General features: G+C 33.6%; 2 protein-coding genes and 2 non-coding genes across 7 annotated transcripts in view; 2 read left to right on the plus strand and 2 right to left on the minus strand.

Annotated features, from left to right (window-relative positions):
• LOC111619156 (myb-like protein X) overlaps positions 1-3,309 on the plus strand; it is a 65,883-nt gene extending 62,574 nt beyond the window's left edge. For all 4 annotated transcript variants that reach the window (XM_023360833.1, XM_023360831.1, XM_023360834.1 and 1 more), the window contains exons 13-14: positions 471-599; positions 3,041-3,309. In XM_023360833.1, the coding sequence (XP_023216601.1) occupies positions 471-599; positions 3,041-3,163 (252 nt within the window). In that variant the 3' untranslated portion in view covers positions 3,164-3,309. The remainder of the gene's footprint in view (positions 1-470; positions 600-3,040) is intronic.
• Positions 3,310-10,639: 7,330 nt separating this feature from the next.
• Positions 10,640-11,566, minus strand: LOC111619173. The gene has a single exon (XM_023360864.1). The coding sequence runs from the start codon at positions 11,564-11,566 to the stop codon at positions 10,640-10,642; it is 927 nt and encodes a 308-aa protein (XP_023216632.1).
• Positions 11,567-17,263: 5,697 nt separating this feature from the next.
• Positions 17,264-17,345, minus strand: Trnas-gcu. The gene has a single exon. It is a non-coding gene; the product is annotated as a tRNA-Ser (tRNA).
• A 179-nt stretch (positions 17,346-17,524) lies between these two features.
• Positions 17,525-17,597, plus strand: Trnar-acg. The gene has a single exon. It is a non-coding gene; the product is annotated as a tRNA-Arg (tRNA).
• The last annotated feature ends 1,569 nt before the right edge of the window (positions 17,598-19,166 follow it).

Genomic DNA, 19,166 nt, shown 5'->3' on the forward strand with positions numbered 1-19,166 from the left:
AAACAAAAATTTTGAATATTTGTTTGTTCTAGAAAAAACCAAGTCTATGACACTAAAATGGCAGTTTACGTTTGATAGAACATGTATCCAAGACTAGTATTCAAAAACAGACTGGGAAAAATCCTTAATTCGTGACTATGGCATTGAAAAATGTGATTGAGGGAGTCCATTTTCCAAAAAAATAGAAAATGTCCAATAACTGGAAAACTATGACACTTTGTTCAGAAAATTAAGCATTGTTTAGTAAGTCATGATGTTCCCTATCTGCAGGTAACAGATTATCCAGTCTTTACACCATGCTCTGTATATATGTTAATATAAAATGGCAGAGTAGGAAATTTATACTGATAACCTAGAATTTTGATTTTTTAACTGTTTTACAAATAAGTATAATAAAATTAATGAATTGTTTATTTAAATATTTTTGATTGTCATCATCATAGATTTTTAATCTGTTTTTATTTATTTAGTATCTTAAGAAGCTAAATAGGCAAGAAAGAGTGGTTGAAGAAGTTAAATTAGCATTAAAACCATACTATAACAGAAGAGAGATAGATAAGGATGAATATAAAGATATATTACGGAAATGTGTGCCTAAGGTATGCAGAATTTCTTTTTTTTACAAGTTAAATATTATGATTTTCAATAATTGATATTTTTTTTTTATAATTTACATGTACTGTTTATTTAGCTTAATATGATTGATTTAAAGATCATAATGTGTTTTGAGAATGGCCAGATGACCAAGCGGCTAAGGTGGCAGCGATTAAGGTGGGAGCTCTAGGTCTACTGGGGAACCTATTCTGTGACCTTAATCTTCAATAATAAAAGTTCTCTTTCAAGAACTTTTATTATTTCAGATGTCTAGTGTAATTACATTCCATGCTTTGTTATGAAATATGATTATACTATACAATACGATGACAAAACATTGTACTGTCTGTGATATACTGGAGTATATCTTAGTATAACGATAATGAATTGCTCTGAGGACTTCACAATAAGTAAACCACAATTCGGACCGACACTATTAATTTAATTTACAATATATTTCACATGTGATGACAAACTAATCTACCATGGAGGGTAGAAGACAAAATTACACAGTTATTTACAGGATGATCCATACAGTTGCCATATTTTTTCGTACCTCTTTACAATTTTTGATCCTGTTGTTCCTATAAGCAGTCCTTCCTTTTCTTCTTTCTATTCTTGGAACTGTCCATAATGTCCTTTCTTTATCGAATCTCAGTATCACCGCTCTAAATCTCAGAATGACAGAACAAAACAAAAAGGTCTTCTCCACGTGGACGTGCTCCTTTTTATAACTTCCCTCCATCCGGGTTCTTCCCTTACCCAAGGGCAATTCGCGCAGCCAATCACAGTCACGATATGGAAGTACCTTATACAGGGAACTATATTTTTAGTCGCGGAGCACTACAACATAGATCATTCATCTGGCCATTTGCAAAAGATCAGTAGGCAAAAAATCTGTGTAGTGATAACTGAAATCTGCTTGTATTGTAAATAGCAAGTTAATTATTAGCTCATCTGTAATTTGAAGAACAACATTTGGATTGAGACCAGATCTCTAAATTATTGATAATTGTCATTTTCTAATTTATATATTTAACAAATGCTCCAACACCTTATTTGCTGAGAAAAGCTTTAAGTCTTTACGAATGTTTTCCACCAAGTTATTTTCAAGTAAACTTAATCATTAACTTGTATTTCACACTTGAAAATAACTTGTGGAACAGGTCGAAAATGTTCATGAAGAATTAGTTTTTCTCAGCAGATATGACGATGCAGCATTTGTTGTTTTCCACTATTATATATTTAAATAAATGATTTTTAAAATTGCTAGTGTTGCTGAGTCATATGTTTTTCCTATAAGCTTTGCTTTTTTAATTTATTTTACTGTTTACATTTTTAATTTACCCATAAATAGGTTTCGTTTTTTCCTTTTTATAATGAACATATTTTAAATGTCCTGGTAAATATACTTGAAAGTTAGTTGCAAACATAACCATTAGATGAAACTAACTATTCAAAAACTGTTGACAACAATTTTTTCAAAAGTTACCTACCCTGAGAAGAGAGGAAGAAAGAAAAAGCCATAGAATTTATTTTTTGTTTGTTTTCAATGTCTATTGGGGAAGTTGTAATTTAGTTTATTATATGATCAAATGTGAACTTGTAATAAGTTATAAGGGAGAAATGTTGAATTTTATACATTTTAATTTACAGTACATTGTGTATTATTATTGCCAGTATTAAATATAAAAACACTTGTGTATATTATTTTTTTTAATGGTTTTTATAATATAGAATTATGTTAATAATAAGTAAGTGGTGTTTCAGAAGGTTTAAATCTTTAGTGGTTTGTATCTCTGCCTATTATCACTATAAAAGTATAAGAATGTGTTAATATAATTGTATGGATATTTCATTTCTAATGTTATTTCACATAAAGAGTCTTCCAAAATAACTAGTACCATCTTGAATTACTATCTGAGAAGTATGTGATGTACAGTACATACATCTATTGATAGAGTAACTATCCATATTTCATCTCTCAGCTGCATTGAAATGTGTTATTGTCTACTATCTCTAGGAAACAATGTAAACAAAACTGGCAACTCCACAATAGAAAAGACATTTTCTGTTCTGCAGTTGCATAATGATGAGAGATTCCAACTTTATGAACACCAGTAATATGCAGGATCTGTACAATTGTAGTTGCCACAAGAGTGACAACGGATATGCTGTAGTGAGTGTAGTGTAATTTGAGTATCGGTTGGATGTATGCTGTGACATAGAGTGTACATATTAAGAAATTGTAATGGACAAATGTGTAACTTGGACAGTTTTCCAGTGTTTCAATGTATATTAATGTTCTCAGATAATAATTAATATAATTACAATAATTTAAAATGGTACTATTCTCTTGGAAGACTCCATATATGTAGTTAACAAGGAAATTTCTTCTAAAAATACAACTTGGAACATCATCTTATTTTTGTTATTGAATTTGCAGGTATGTCATAATCGTTCGGGATCCATTATTCCAAAGAAGATAAAAGCTTTAGTAGAAGCTTACATTGAAAAATTATCTCACGATCGCAAAAAAGGCAAAACAAAGCATTTTTCTAACACATGATTTACCTTGCATCAAAATACTAATCTGATTTTATCAGAACTGTGATTCAGTTACTGCCATAAACTTTCCGAAAATTACAGAAGTTGTGGCAAGTGAATCTATAACATCGCAGATGAACCGACATTGTTCCGAAATCAAGAAACAATGAATGCACAAAAAAAAATATGTAAAAGAAAAAGTTTATTAGAATTTCATTTATTTGTATTTGTACAGAGCAAGGATATTATATTAAACTGAAACAAAACCAGAACAAGAAGTAATTTAAAAAAAAAATACACCAAAAAAAAGAATGACGTCTGCTTGGATTTAATGCTGTGTTGTGACATGTTATGGCCACAATAATTCTTAAAACTCTAGAAATTATCATTGTAGCAGCTTTTTCTTCAAATGTTTTTATTGTTTGACTTTAAGTTTTTGCATGTGGATTATATTGTATATGTTTCATCCACCTGTCTGAAATAGTGGTTAATATGTGAGGGAAGAAATTAAAAATAAAAAATAATAATATTTTTGTGCTGTTTAGAATTGTATAAATTACCAAAAAATAAAATAAAATTTTAAAGTTTATTTCTATAAGTTGGAGAGAGATTTATAATATTATACTATAATAATAATTTGTTCACAGATACATTATTAACAATAATCAGACAGGTTACATTACCAAGTAGGATGAACATAATGAATATATATAGATATATATATAATTTTTTCTAAATGTTTCAAATATAGATGTCTTTAGATGTCACTGGTTTTGAGAAGAATCTTTTAAAAATAACTGTCACTTATTTTTATTTTTATTATTAATTTCTTCACCCTATAAGGATTTAATTCACCCTACGTGATCTGTTAAAGCATAATATTTTCAAGTCAAGTCCTTTCAAAAAAATGTAAAAGAATTTTCTCCAAAAACATAATAATAATGGAAATTCTGTACATAAAACTTCTGTTTTAAAACATAAATCAGTATCTGGATATAAAATCATCACAAATTCTTATTTTGTAAAAAAAATAAATAAATAAAAGTAAAATTATAAGGAAGTACTTTATTTCTTATTTATAAAATTTTCAAGTCCGGTTTTATCATCAATATATTTGATCTTAGAACAAATTTTAAAAGATTTAGTTAAAATTCATGAACATAAACATTCTTAATTTATGTTTTATTTAAATTGGAATCAAGGAATCACTTTGGTGAAAGTTGTTTTTAATTTTAATGTTTCTGTAAATATATGTATCCATTGTAGTGTAAATCATAATTCAAATATAAATTTACAATATAAATAAATATATACTTTTATTAAATAGTTTCTCTTATCGTTATTTAAATTATACTGTTGTCAATGATATCTCATCTACAGAGTGGTCATTAAGTTTGTGTGTGAAATTCTGTCATGTCTTCCAGTTAGGATGTTGCAATGGCAAACGTAATGAGTTGAGTATTGGTCCAAAAAAAGTCTTTGGATTTATGGTGATGACTTCCAAGTGTCAACATGGAAATGACCAGAAACATGCAGAAAAAATCAATATTTCTTGAGTAAAGGGTATGTATAGATAACTTTTTAACATGCCTAGAAACTTTATGGCCATTCTGTATAAATCAATATAATTATGCTTCCTAAGCAAAAAACACAGATGTCTCAAAATTATTGTTTATCCAAAAAGAAAAGTCCCAAGCTTGTAGAGGAAAGATGGTACCAGTCGACCCCCTATAACACTGTTGATTTTTCCGTTTTATATGAATTCCATGTTGTACAAGTCACTTAGATTTTACAAATAAGTTGCCGGGCTATGAACGGCTTACGTATTTGTAAAATCTAAATGACTCGTACAACATGGAATTCATATAAAACGGAAAAATCAACAGTGTTATGGGGGTCGACTATTATGGAACCCCTCCATTTCAAACTGATAATAAAGGCGAACTGTAGCGGATTATGGTTGAACTGCACCAGACAGACATCCATAGCAAGGGGAAAACCATACGGACAACCATTTCTGAACTGAAGTGAAATGGTTGTCCGTAGTAAATCGGCATATTTGTGATTTTCAAAATTCGAAAGTTTTGAATGGTAAGTGAATTTAATTATTTCTAAAATATAAATCGTGTAGTTGTAGGTTCACTGGTGCATGTATTCCGTTCCAGAGACTTAGGGGTACTGTACATATTAATCTGTGTGATGTTCACGTTTTTTAAAGTTTGGTCTTGACAGACATAAGTTAATTCAAGATGGCGATGCGTGAAATAAGGACCCCATTGGTGCTTTTAATGTGGAACCCAAGTCCTCCGAACTCTCTCTTTGCAAGTAGACATTCGTTCGGAGCAATTTGTGAAAAAAAAAAAACAAAACACTAGGTAGAAAGCCAATTCTTCCTGAGAATATCGAAAAAGAGCTGCTGGAGTATATATTGTTGATGGAGGTCATATTTTTCTATTATAAAAGCATTTTTTCGATAAAATACATTGGAGTAAATGATTTTGTAATTATTTAACTTGCTTTGTACTTTCCTATTTGTTTTTGGATACATTAAAGCATTTTTTGAAAACACAGTAATGTTCCATATTACCACCCGGTTCTCCCTAAGCCTACTTTCTGACTTTTTGTACAGAAGCCTTCAGAAACCATACTTATAGTTACACTAGCGAAAAATCCAATTAGGAACATCTAGTTTAATAGTTACCAGTACTTTTCACACAAAAAGTGTGGGTGTAGTTATGATACCTTGTTTATAATTCATTATAATATAATTGGGGTTCCATAATACCACCTTCTCCTCTATACTTTTTCATAGCTTGTGTCTCTTTTTGTTTTTTATAAAAGAGCTGCTGTTAAATACTGTACAGACATGAAATCTGTATTTCAATATCCTGTCATTCAGGTTAATGAATATGAAAGTAATTGCTATTTGCAGCTTTGAGCGTTAATAACGCAAGAAAGAGTTTTAATGTAGAAATTGCCTTTTCATTCGTACTTCGATTACAGCAGTAGTTCTCAACCTTTTTTGTTGATGTACCCCATTAGTTGTTTCTCAAGTACCCCTTATATTTTTGTATGTAAATTTTATAATTACTGCATTAGATGTATACAGCCCTTATAACTGAGCGCCATGAAAAAACTCTAACTAACTGTAACTAAAGGTAAATTACTTATTTTACGTAAATAATAATAAATTTAATCAGGTACATACATTTATTTATTATTATTTGATAAGAATATTATATAAAATCACAGAAGTCATTTCAATACATGCATAAATTACATTTCATAAAAATAAATAATTATAATTAACAATAAAGAAAATTTAAATTATTCTATAATAATTTCTAACAAAATTTAATGGGATATTTGTTGCGATAAATCTTCAGTAATTTTTTCAAAATTTGGTTCCCACGTTATTAAATAGAGATTAAAATTGTGTACTGATCTTGAAAGTAATGGCTGAGAATTTATAACGCGCAGAACAATACATAAATCTTTCAAATTTTGTAACAAACGTAATGTCTAAATTTGCTAAATATCAAGTAATGCGCACATGCAGTGACACACGTTGCATGGTGAGGGTACAATCCAGGCCTCGTTATTCCTAATACCAGTAGTCCAGTAAAAACACGAAAGGCCCCAATCTTATCGAGCAATAATTATTGATGATTTGCCTGTATATTTGTGCACTAACGGCACAAATATACAGGCAAATCAAGTGGATAAACAAGTCGTTTAGACTGTTAAAAGGGAAATCTGTGCTCACACTGGAATATTTTAAAGCAAGTTTTTGTCGTTTCTTGTGTTAATAATTTACAGCAAATTGATTAACATACGCCATTTTATAATGAAAGTTAGATGTACCCCTTCGATTTACGCTCGTGCCCCTAGGGGTACATGTACAGTTGAGAACCACTGGATTACAGCTTTCTTGTCTATCAAGATTTCCGGTTTGACTCTTCTCAATCCGGAAGTTGAAGATGGCCTTCAAATCGAATGTTTGGAACGAGTCGTGAAAAATCACAGTTGGATTTTCACACGAACTTCTTTTATTAGTAGCAACAGAATGTTTGGCAAATGTTTGTCGTGTCTTACAAGAGGATGTGAACATTCCGTATTGCTCAATTCTTTCCCTAAAGCAGGGGTGTCCAACCCGCGGCCCGCGGGCTGCATGCGGCCCAAGGCAAGTTCCAATGCGGCCCAATAAACGTGTAAACAAAACCGAAAAATGTTTTAATTTTTTTATTATTTATTTATTTCCTAAACTCAAAAAAGAAGTTTCACAAAGTCGTAAACCTTTATTCATATTTTATTATTGAGTGGAAACGAAATATTTTCAAATACTTGGAGATGTGTGAATGAGAAAAAATTAATAAATAAAATTGCAGTTGTGACTCAAAGGATTAGAGACCCAAATTTGGAGAAAGGCGAGAAAGGCCCAAAGATAAAAAGTAGTGAGAACGGTTAAATAGATCTTCTGTTATGCAAATATTGTTTTTACTGTGAATAACCGATATCTGGCGAATGTCAGCATTCACACAGTCGTTTCGTGTATGTACGAAATATTTGCTAAATATCATTATTTCTCACTTACACCGGCAAATGTAAACATTCAGCATGCACTGATGGTAAATGTTGAATAAAAATATTTTTATTACGTTAAGACAAAAATGCAACATTTTAATATGTCAAAATAGGAGAAAGCTTAAGTAAGAGCACATGTAAATAAACTGTTGAACGTAAAACGAACAGAACATTCTTAATCATTAAAGAAAATAATGCAATAATAAACTTACACATAAACTATGTGATTATCGTTATAAATCTTATTTATTGCAACAATTTAAACTGTTATGGCACTTTCAATTGCACAAGAATCCCTTGCTATTACAACTGCATTTATTCGTGGAACACTTTTTTTGCAATGACAGCGTGTATAGCCTTGCCTTCCACTTTTCGAATTAGCTGCAGCTGCTTCTCTCAGCGATATTTCCTGAGAAGAAATCTCATCTATAGAAAGTAACTTTTCTTTACAAATTACGAACTGATCTGTTAATCGTGTCTTTTATTCGGATATCGCCGACGCCTTACCGACGACCCCTCTCATCTTACACCACTCGACCTGACAAACCGATCCCAACCTCACGGGATCAAAAGACCTTGTCCTACCTCCGGCCACCCACAAAGGATTTGGCGACAGACTGTTGCCTCTCTGTCGACATCGGCTCCTCGGGTGTCATTTCGACCTCCACCAAAGCTTATCTGTGCTTGTCGACATACACCGGCGATTGTTCGAATGTAAAATAATATGACCAAATATTCGGACTTTCACCGACGTATTTTGTATTTCGTATTATTTGGACATTCACCGGAGAATATCGACATTCTCTAATTTCGGTCTTTCATAGTAGCATTGATTCTTAATTTTCCACCTTTCTCACTTCTTTATGTTTTGTCCTTTCTCTTTTTTTCCTCGCATTTGGGTCTATAATCCTTTGAGTCACAACTCCAGCATTATTTATTATTCCTTCCAGAGTCGCAGGATTTGGCTACATTTCACCGAATGTGGCTACTTTTTTCAGTTTGATGTAAAAAATATCATTTGGCGCTTTGCCTACTTTTTGGGCTACATATTATTCATAAATATATTAGTTGAATAAAAATGCACTTTAAAAAAGTGTTTCGTCGATTTTTATTAATTAGAGACCCAAATAAAACAAATATTTGTGTTTTTTCAAATAAATTTTCGTTTGTTTCTTTATATTTATAATAAATGAATTTATCTATTTCTAAGTAAAAATTGAAAGTATCTGTAAAAGTAGTTTTCTAAAATATCCTTTTTTGTGATAAAGTTTTAATACTTATTATTATAATCTAGACATATTAGTCCTTAAATATACTTGTATATTGGGCCACAAGTACATATTATATAAACTTGTGGCCCAAAACTCCTTGACTTCTTCCAATGCGGCCCAGAGTAACGAAAAGGTTGGACACCCCTGCCCTAAAGTTTTCTGAATATTAGAGAGGTTGAGGCGCAAGTACAAACGTTAAACTTGTACGGCATTCATTCATTCATTCATTCATTTTAATTTATTAGGTACAATATGTACATTTCCTGGCCCCGCTGTAGAGCATTACCAGGAAAAATTTTACAATAAGAGAATATATAATATACTTAAGATTGACAAAATATCATAAAATAATAAGATAAACTTAAAACCAAAATAACAAAAAAAAATATTAAATCTAACAGCAAAGTTTACAAACACATAAATTACACATTTACAAGATACATAAAAAGACACAACTGTCCTCTGTCTATATTAAGTCGACATAAAAAAATAGCGTTGAATGTTTGGTACCAGGAAAATTATCATCCGACGAAAGTACCAGGAAAATTAGTTGATGATTGAACCACAGGAAGGTAGAATCATGTAGCTGTGGAATATCGACTGGAATGGCAGAGTCATATTTGGTCCCAGTTGTGTAATAACATGACGAAAACTGTGCACAGTGCATATTTAGGAAGTTATTAAAGTGAGCGTTCCCTGTAAAGTTCATGGGAGCTTCACGGACCATGCACTAAACAGATGGAATCACAGCCTATAATGCACAAATGAAATAACACTATATGACAGGCACAACACGAATACTTGGAATGACACTAAGCACAGGTGTATGATGTAAATTTTTTTTTTTCTTGTAGAATAGGTGAAAGCACATCATGGTAGAATGAACTCAAATAGACCCAGTGTGGGCAAATCCAGTATGAGAACGCCGAACACTACACTTTTTTATTGAATTGGACAGCATTTGTGATTCTTAATCAAAATATTTATGTTAATACAGATAGCCAATATATATAATGCTACATGTAGGGTGTGCAACAGACAGACAAAACAGACTAAAAGTGTTCAGGGATGTTGCCCCTGAATGCAAGATAGATCATTCCAGATAACACTAGCATATAAGCAATAGTGTTACCACCGATAATTCACAGATGTATTAAAATAAACTAAAAGAAAGAACGTCCCAAAGATACAATTGCATATATTAAGAAATATAGAACTCCATGAAATACAAAGAAAATTAATTAACCTATTCCTATCATTAGTTATAAATGTAATGATGGGTAAATTGATTAATACTTTTGGCCAGACTTTTAAAGGCTTTAAAAATGTCAATATTCAACCAATCATTTAATTGACAGGGCCAATTAATATTCTTTTCTTTTAAAAGAAGCTAAGTTCCAATCTTTCATGTTCGAAGTTAACACAAAGAAATAGTGCCTAGAACCATCAATAACAAGGCATGTGGGGCAGTAATTTGTGGGCCTATTAGTAAATCTATTAAGATAAGATGCAAATTTACCATGATTTGTAAATATCTGGGTAGTGAAATAGTCAGGTTCAAACCACCAAATTTTGAAAAATTGTTGTAGATTTGGTATAAATTCGTGTGTGATGTGCTCGCTATTGGAGTCCCAGATCATTTGCTAAGTATTGAGGGTATCCTCCCAAAGAATTCTTTTTACAGAGCCCTGACTTAATTTATTATAGATAATAGGAATAGAGTTATCAGTAGCTGCCAACTTGGCCAGTTGATCAGCCCTTTCATTACCAATTAGCCCCTGATGGGCTCTAACCCAAGTAATAATAAAGTTAGAATTAGAGTGCCTTATTAGGTTGCGAATGTCTTCTGCTATTGGATGCAACTTTGTGCTGTTGATCAGGCTGTTAGCTGACAATGAATCCGTATAAATATGAGTAGTTGTATTTATATAATTTGCATGGACCCAATGAATACACATTTTAATTGCAATTAATTCAGCTTGAAATACGGTACAGTAGTTATCCAAACGAAAAATTTGATTATATAATTCGTGATTATTGCTGTTATATACTACAAAACTACAGCCAATCGAATCGTTAATTTTCGAACCGTCAGTGAATATATGGAGTTGTGTCTTTTGGATAAAAGTAGATAATCCAATTATAAAATTATCAGGAGAAGGGGTATCACAAAAAGGAACATACCATTCTACATCATTAGTTGTTATTAAGCGTGTCCTAGTCTGAACTGGTTCGCCCCATTTAAGTCTTAAAAGTTTTCTCCTCTGTAAAATACTCAAGTCAATCGGTGGTTTCTTAGCCAGTACTTGAATACTTGAGTTACTAGCTGTTCTAAAGGCTTTGGTTATAAGTAATAAAGCTTTTCTTTGCGATGAAATCAGCTTTCTCTTAATATGGGTCTTATTGATGGCCCACCCCCAGGTGCCACACGCATAAGTAATAATAGGAATGTATAGACCATCATATATGATTGACAATGCACCAGAAGAAAGATCCCAATCTTTTCTGGCAACCTGGGTGAAAGATTGTAGTACGAAGCCGGTGCGATCAGTAATATATTTGATATGCATATCAAATATATTACTGATGCATATTACATGCAAGACAAGCGAAAATCAATCATCACGCCCAAATATTTTAAGGATTTATTCACTTTGATGACGTTGTTATTCATCTTTAAGTGTGGAGGTCGTAGATATAAGTTAGGTTTTCCCGCTTTATTAAATACTATACCCTTTGTCTTTTGAGGATTAAATTTAAGCTTATGCTCCATGCCCCAATTATAAATATTCGCAAGCATCTTATTGCCTTTGAGTTCTAAATCAGCTCTTGATTTCCCTTCCAGTAGCATCATCACATCATCTGCGTAAGCAAATAACTTTGTCTGATCCAAAATTTCCTCGAAGAAAAGCATCAAAAGAGGCGTTCCATAGTAGAGGTCCGCAAACGGACCCCTGAGGCAACCTCTAGTAATATTTTTAGTGACCTCATGCTGACCACATTGCAAAATCGCCGTTCGTTCACGTAAGTAATCTTGCAAAAGTAATATGACGTTACGGGACAATAGAAATTGCGCAGTTGATGCATTATAAACGGCCACCATATGCTATCAAAGGCTTTGGAATTATCTAAACATATTCCCAAAACATACTTGTTTTCCTGTAAAAGTTGTTGGACAGAATTAACCATACTCTCAATGGCCTCCTCAGCAGATCTTTGAGGTCGAAAACCAAATTGATCTGCGCTCAGACACCTATTATATTCTATGAACCAAGTAAGCCTATTGGTTATCAGTCGCTCCAAAACCTTCCCAAGTATAGGCAACAAGGATATCGGTCTGACTTCATTTAAACTTGTACGGCAAGCAGAAGTACACGGTTTACGTTTTAAGTCCAAGTAAAAGAAGTGGCGCTCGTTCACAACATCATGTGACTCAATGAACGTCGCGCATTGACTCACGGGAAATTTGTTGAAAAAAATGGCGGATACATTTAATATCGAGTGTTACCGCAAATGTAAATAAACAAATTAAACTGTTTAAAAGTATTTATAAGATGTTTAATCACTAAATAATTACAGTGAAAACTGCTTAGGCGACCACCTGCATTCGAAGGGCACTTGTCAAAACGGGCAAAAATTTCTGGCACGGAATAGTTTATCCATAGAGTCTTCGTATAAGTTACCTGTATTAAACGACCACCCGTGTAACGCGACCGCGGGCATCGATATTTGGTCCGAAACAACATACAACACCTGTAATAAGCGACCACTTTCGCGAATGTATCTGGTCTAAACTATTGTAAGAACCCATCTCAACAACGTTTCCACCTCCTAATATAATGAATTAGTCTAAACTCTCGTTCGAACCCATCCCGGGCACTTCTCCCACCCTTGAAATTAGGTGCAGGTGTTAATAAATTAGTCTAGCAACAAAGGAAATTCATTTCAGTTTGTTGGAAAATGTCCGAAATGCAAAGTGCTGTCGTTAGAAGATCGTATTAAAGTTATCACAACAGCAATTAGCGGCGAAGTTTAACTGTGGGAAAACAAAATTTATTTTACCCTAGACCTACAGTATTTTCCTTGGGGGTGTAAAATATTGTACACGATACAATTAATCGGCTGATCTCATCGTTTGATAAAATCTATTTTTATTTATTTATTTTGAAGCTCATATACAGTACACGTGCGATAAATAGTTTCTGTATCAACCTACCTTATTTCCACGATATTTTTAGAAAAATAATATCCAAGTAATTTTCGCAGGCAAAATATTCAAAAAACAATAAACGCATTAATGCAAAAATCAGTTTTACTTCCTTTTTCGATTCCGCGATTGTAATGAAATCGTATAATGAGAAAAAATAATAAAATCGTTTTATTATTAATTAATAATTTTTCTTATTGTACTTAATTAATTAAGAAAATATTAAATATTAAAAAATACAGTATTTTTAAAGTTAAAATAAGATTAAACTAACGAAAACCAAAAGCTAAGTGATGGAGAGATAGGACGCGCTTGTATATTGATGACGTAATACACGTAACTGAGGAGCTAACGAAAACAACCGAGTCGAATTAATTAAGTCGGAAAAAAGAAAGTGTGCATTATAATTGAGAAAATGCGAGTATTGTATTAATCTTTAAAATGTTGGTGTTAAATCTGTCTTATAATATCATGAAGACTCCTGTAAATCGGGCTATCCGATAAGAATAAAATACAATACCAATATAGCCCCTATCGTTGAAAAAATTGTTTTTGCTAGCCTCGAGTTTTGCTTAGTAGAAATGGCTAAAAAGTGCGCAAAATACGTACGGAAATACGGTATTACGGCACCACCTGTATTGGACGACCACCTGTCTAAAAGACCACTTTTGAAGGAACCGTGGGTGGTCGCCATAGACAGGTTTTACTGTATTTTTTTATTAGCGTGGTGTCTCCTACCGTACGATCGTACTACCTCATACTTTTGTCGAGGGAAGTAGTAGCTTATTTAAATTCGAAAACAGCTCGGAAAATTAATTTTTAGAAAATTTACAAACGTATTACGCTGTTGATGGTAGAAGAAAGATGCCGTGGAAGAACAAACCTACCTTAAGATAAGCTATTATGAAGACAAATACTGTATATGTAAATTCTATAGGCACTTCACATCACTTGCTAAAAAATTGAATAATTAAATAATTTCTGGATTAAAATCGTCTGTTTCTTTACAATATTATTCGCAAATGCTTAAATAATCATTATTTTAATAAAATACGTCATAATTTTAACCAAAAACACAAAAAAAATGAAGTTTAAACCCAATTTCTACTCGTCATGCTACAGGTAGCGAACGCCATTGTCAACCTTCTTGACTTGCCAGATGGCGGCGCTCATCCGTCCACCGTTCACGTTTTGGACTGAATATGTGCGCCTCAACCTCTCTATTATCACAAGAATTTGGAGTAATTTTTGCACCTCTGAGGTAATAGCATCATTCAATGATTGAGTAGAATGTTTTAGATGATGCTTGGAAATTCACCACCCAGCGAGTAGTGCAGCTTAAGAACGTCAGATTGCAAAGAAATGGACCAACTGTTTTCCAATTGCAGATATGTTGTTTTCACTTGTTATTTTCTGCCTCGTGTTAATAATCATAAGCATGTAAAAAGCAATCATTTTGTTCATTACGTATACAGATAGGTTTGGTCAGTGGCGTAGCGTGGGTGTCAGCCGCCCGGGGCGGGGAAAAATTTCGCCGCTCCCTTATTTAGTTATCTCAATTTAGTTAAAAGACTAAAATTCAGTTTCTTCACAGAATAAATAATGAAAAATTTTGTGCTCATTTCAATCGGTCCGAGTCGTAGGTGCGACAAAAATATGAAATGAAATGGTTCAAATTTTTACGATATTATTATTATTTATTGTGAAATTTTGCCGCCCCCTAAAAAGTGCCGCCCGAGGCGGGCCGCTCCCACTACGCTACGCCACTGGGTTTGGTTTGAAGCACAAACTCGTTCCGTGATATCATGAAAGTCATAGTCGAATAATCTGAATCACTTTCCAGTGAATTGAAAACTTTCATTAAGAAAAGTTGATGCTAAAATTCCAGAATGATATGATACAACTTGCGGGAACTCCCTTTTAATCTCTCATTCGGTATTGGTTCGTGACAATTGTCCAATTCGTTCCCTTTCTCCACATTACTTTGTATGTTATCTAATATTTTACTATTGGGAAAAAGTAAAGCAAATTACTTAGTTTCAGATTTCGAAAATTGTCAATACGTACCATTACTTCTTGCGTTCGCTTCCGTTGCCTCGAATATCACAAATATTGAATATTTACTGAGTTGTACTCCTAATTATTGAGGTAACAAATACTGGCCGAAAATGTCCGAAGGCGGCCTAGAAGCTTATAAAACCTCGGGGGCGGTGCCGCGAGCCATTGGCCGCGCGAGGGGCCCGCTGCACCTGCACGCCCGAGGTTGGACCGCCTGATAGGGCGCGCTGCATCTCTACGGCCGAGGTGGAGTCGCGTGGACCGCCGCCGGCCGGGACCGGGATTCGAGTCCCGGCTCAGGTAAGAGGTGTAATAATAATAGATATTTGTTCAATTATACAAGCGCTAAAGTGGCTTTTTTTGGCTAGACTTATTATACAATCAGTAAAAGGAGGACAAATTTTAGAAGAACTTTTTATTCCTTTGAGAATGCATTTTGGATAATTATGTCCCTTTTCAACTCTGTGTGTTACAAATGGGTTATGAGGAATGCAGGAGTTGTGACATTAGATAAAATATGGATGGTTATGGTTAGCAGGTATAAGTGCAACCATAACTATCCATATTTTATCTAATATCACAACTCCTGCATTTCTCATAATCCATTTGTAACACACAGAGTTGAAAAGGGACATAATTATCCGAAATTTATTCTCAAAGGAATAAAAAGTTCTTCTAAAATTTGTCCTCCTTTTACTGATGGTATAATAAGTCTGACAAAAAAGAAAAGCCACCTCAGCGTTCGTATAACTGAACACAAGATTACACAAAAAGCGTATCACACAATAGATATTTGTATTTACAGGCAACAGATAGCGACTCACTGCAAGCGGGAGACTTGGCCCGCGGGCCGCGTGTGAGAGAGGGCGCGCGGGGAGAACTATGAAAGGGAAGCGCGCGCTTTTTTTAAACACTGAGCATTGGAAAAAGCGAAAAAAAAGTCGGTCGCGTGACTTCTCGCCCTTTCGCCCTTTTGGGCGAGAAGTCACGCGACCGGAAATGATATATGCAATTCTTTGGAGGGTTATATCTCGCGAAGGGTCACATATAGAAGTATGGTTTCATAGACTTTTATGCTCGCACGGGGATCTACAATTTGGGGGGCGCAAATCGCGTCATACAGATCTAGATTCTTGCCCCTGAAAGTAAGTGCCAAATAAATCCGAAAATCGTAAAAGGAAGAATGCGGAAAAAGTTTCTACGATGGAAAAGGACAAAGTTACGATAGAATTATTCGAACCATGTTTTTTACCGAATAGATCAGAGACAAGAAATTAGAAATACATCAATGGTGAGTGAAAGATTATTTCTTTAAATGCCGGTGTAGTAAGTAGTTGCGCTGGCCGCCATCTTGTTTGTGAACGCGACGTCCACAAACAAGATGGCGACCGGAAGTGCCACTATTGGGACTACCTCGGTAAAATTCTATTTTTTTTTCTGAATCTCAGTTTATTGTATTCAAAGTAATTGTAAAAATAATAATAATAATAATAATAATAATAATAATAATAATAATAATTAAAAGTCTATAAAATTTTTTTCAACAACAATAATAATAAAATTAGTAAAAGAAATCTTTTATTATAAATTATAAATTGATTTTTAAAGTACTAACGAATTTTATGTTATAAAAATAAGCTATTTTTTTAAATATCAAAACATAACAGACGTTCGATTTTTTGATGTTCTACAAACAATTAATGACTTTTCTTTTACTTCCAATCTTTCTTTTTAACTTCTGGTCATGTGAACGGGCTTGGGGTCTTTGGGGGGGAGGGAATTGTGCGCGTGCATCCACGTAATTAGTACGTACGAAGCTTAGAAATGGTCCTGGACAGTGGAAGATTCAATAAAACTTCAATTTTTGCACAAGAGATGGCGCTAGAAGTAAGGTGGTCCTAACGCGTGTTTCAGAACAAATATATTTTAAACCACTCTAAGCGGCGGATTAAAAGATTAGACATTTTATAAATCTTTTGAGCGGATTGCGAAAAAAAAACTTCGACGAGGATGGGATTCGAACCCACGCGGGCAGAGCCCAATGGATTAGCAGTCCATCGCCTTAACCACTCGGCCACCTCGTCAGCCGGTGGCATCTTCTCTATAGACTCTTTTAGAAATGACCCCACCCGTCGGTTTTAATGATATCGTCATCTCCCCCGTGCGATTCTTTTATCTTTATATCACACAAACGTCGAAAGTTAACTCTTAACATCACACGATACAAATCTCTTATGAGTTAAAACGAACACTTTGGGGTCGTGGGCCAGTGGCGCAACGGATAACGCGTCTGACTACGGATCAGAAGATTCCAGGTTCGAATCCTGGCTGGCTCGTTGTCGTTTTTTTCCTTTTTCCATTTTATTTTTCTGTTTAAATTCCACCAAAATTAACTTACAAAACAATTTTTCAAAATTATTAATTAAACTAAGATGTAATTGTTTATTTTAATTTTCTGTCGGAATTTTATTACGAACTTATAAAACAAATTGTAGATTTTTGTATTTCAAAATATTTTTTTAATAAATATTAATAACAATTTCTTAATATTTTAAAAAATAATCCGAAAAATCTGATGAGAGTGGACGAATACACGGCTCGACCCTACCGTGAAGTGGCGCCATCTATGTACGCCAAACTGAAGCATTGTCGTTTTCTCGTGGCTCCATCTATCGGATTAAGGCGAACTATTTAATGGAAATAGTGATTGATCGCTATTCAGATCTGACACACATTTCGTACGTCTTCATCACTAGACGGGGGCAACGTTTCGGAAAATGGAGTATTTTTTTCTGTTTTAAAAAAAATATCTATAACATTTTTATCCAGAATAACTTTTTTATAGTTTTTTTATTCCTTCAACAAACTCAACATTCGATATTTTATCTACTGAACATGATTAATGTTCTCATTAAGATGGCAGCGGAAGTCGCGTCTTAAAGGAAGAATTATACGAATTAATTACTTTCTTCACTGGAAGATTGACTCTTCAAAGATGTAGAAACCATTTCCGTCCCCCTCTCATTTGTATTTTTCCGAATTTTATAAAAAATAAAATAAAAGAATTAAATTCATGTTTGCGGCTATTATCGAAAATGCGGTCGCGAATTTCATCTTTTTTTCCTTTTATTATTTTTTATTTTTTTAAGCTAAGAAAACGAAAGATTGATTGAAAAGAACGCGCAGGAAAAACGAGAAAATAATTACTTCTGTGTCATAGAAAATATGATTGATACGACATAAAATAGCGGAAGAGGAAAGCCATGCATACAGAGGAACACATTCTCAATGAACTTGGACGTTTAAACTCGTGAAGCCGTTCTACCCCCACGTCAAAGTAATTGAGTCGAACAGACGTTCGATTTTTTGATGTTCTACAAACATTTAATGACTTTTCTTTTACTTCCAATCTTTCTTTTTAACTTCTGGTCATGTGAACGGGCTTGGGGTCTTTGGGGGGAGGAAATTGTGCGCGTGCATCCAAGTAATTAGTACGTACGAAGCTTAGAAATGGTCCTGGAATCGTTTCGTAGTCGTAGATCTCCATGCAAACCAGATCTAAATCTTGAATTCTTCTGTCTGAAGTGTTTGTAGTGGTTCCCATCGTGGCACAAGTCAGGACTGCTACTTTGACTCATTCAAATTTCCCTCCCCCTAGTGACCAAGCTATTGCCTGAAATGTAGGTATAGCTTAATTAGCTGTTAAGGTAAGTGTCTCTATTAAGAAATCTTAATGGGAACCCCTACCTTGTTATAGAAATCTAGTGCTTCAGGCTATACACAGTTTCCTCGCCCGCTTAACTATACTATTCAGGATTATTTTATGGTATAGTAGAGACAAAACGTGTCAAATTTCGCTGGAAAATTTAATATTTCATCTGAATTCTTTTTTCTTGAAGTCGACG

The sequence above is a fragment of the Centruroides sculpturatus genome, unplaced genomic scaffold, assembly GCF_000671375.1.
Source record: "Centruroides sculpturatus isolate CEXI.00-Female unplaced genomic scaffold, Cexi_2.0 scaffold79, whole genome shotgun sequence".
Classification (NCBI taxonomy): domain Eukaryota; kingdom Metazoa; phylum Arthropoda; class Arachnida; order Scorpiones; family Buthidae; genus Centruroides; species Centruroides sculpturatus.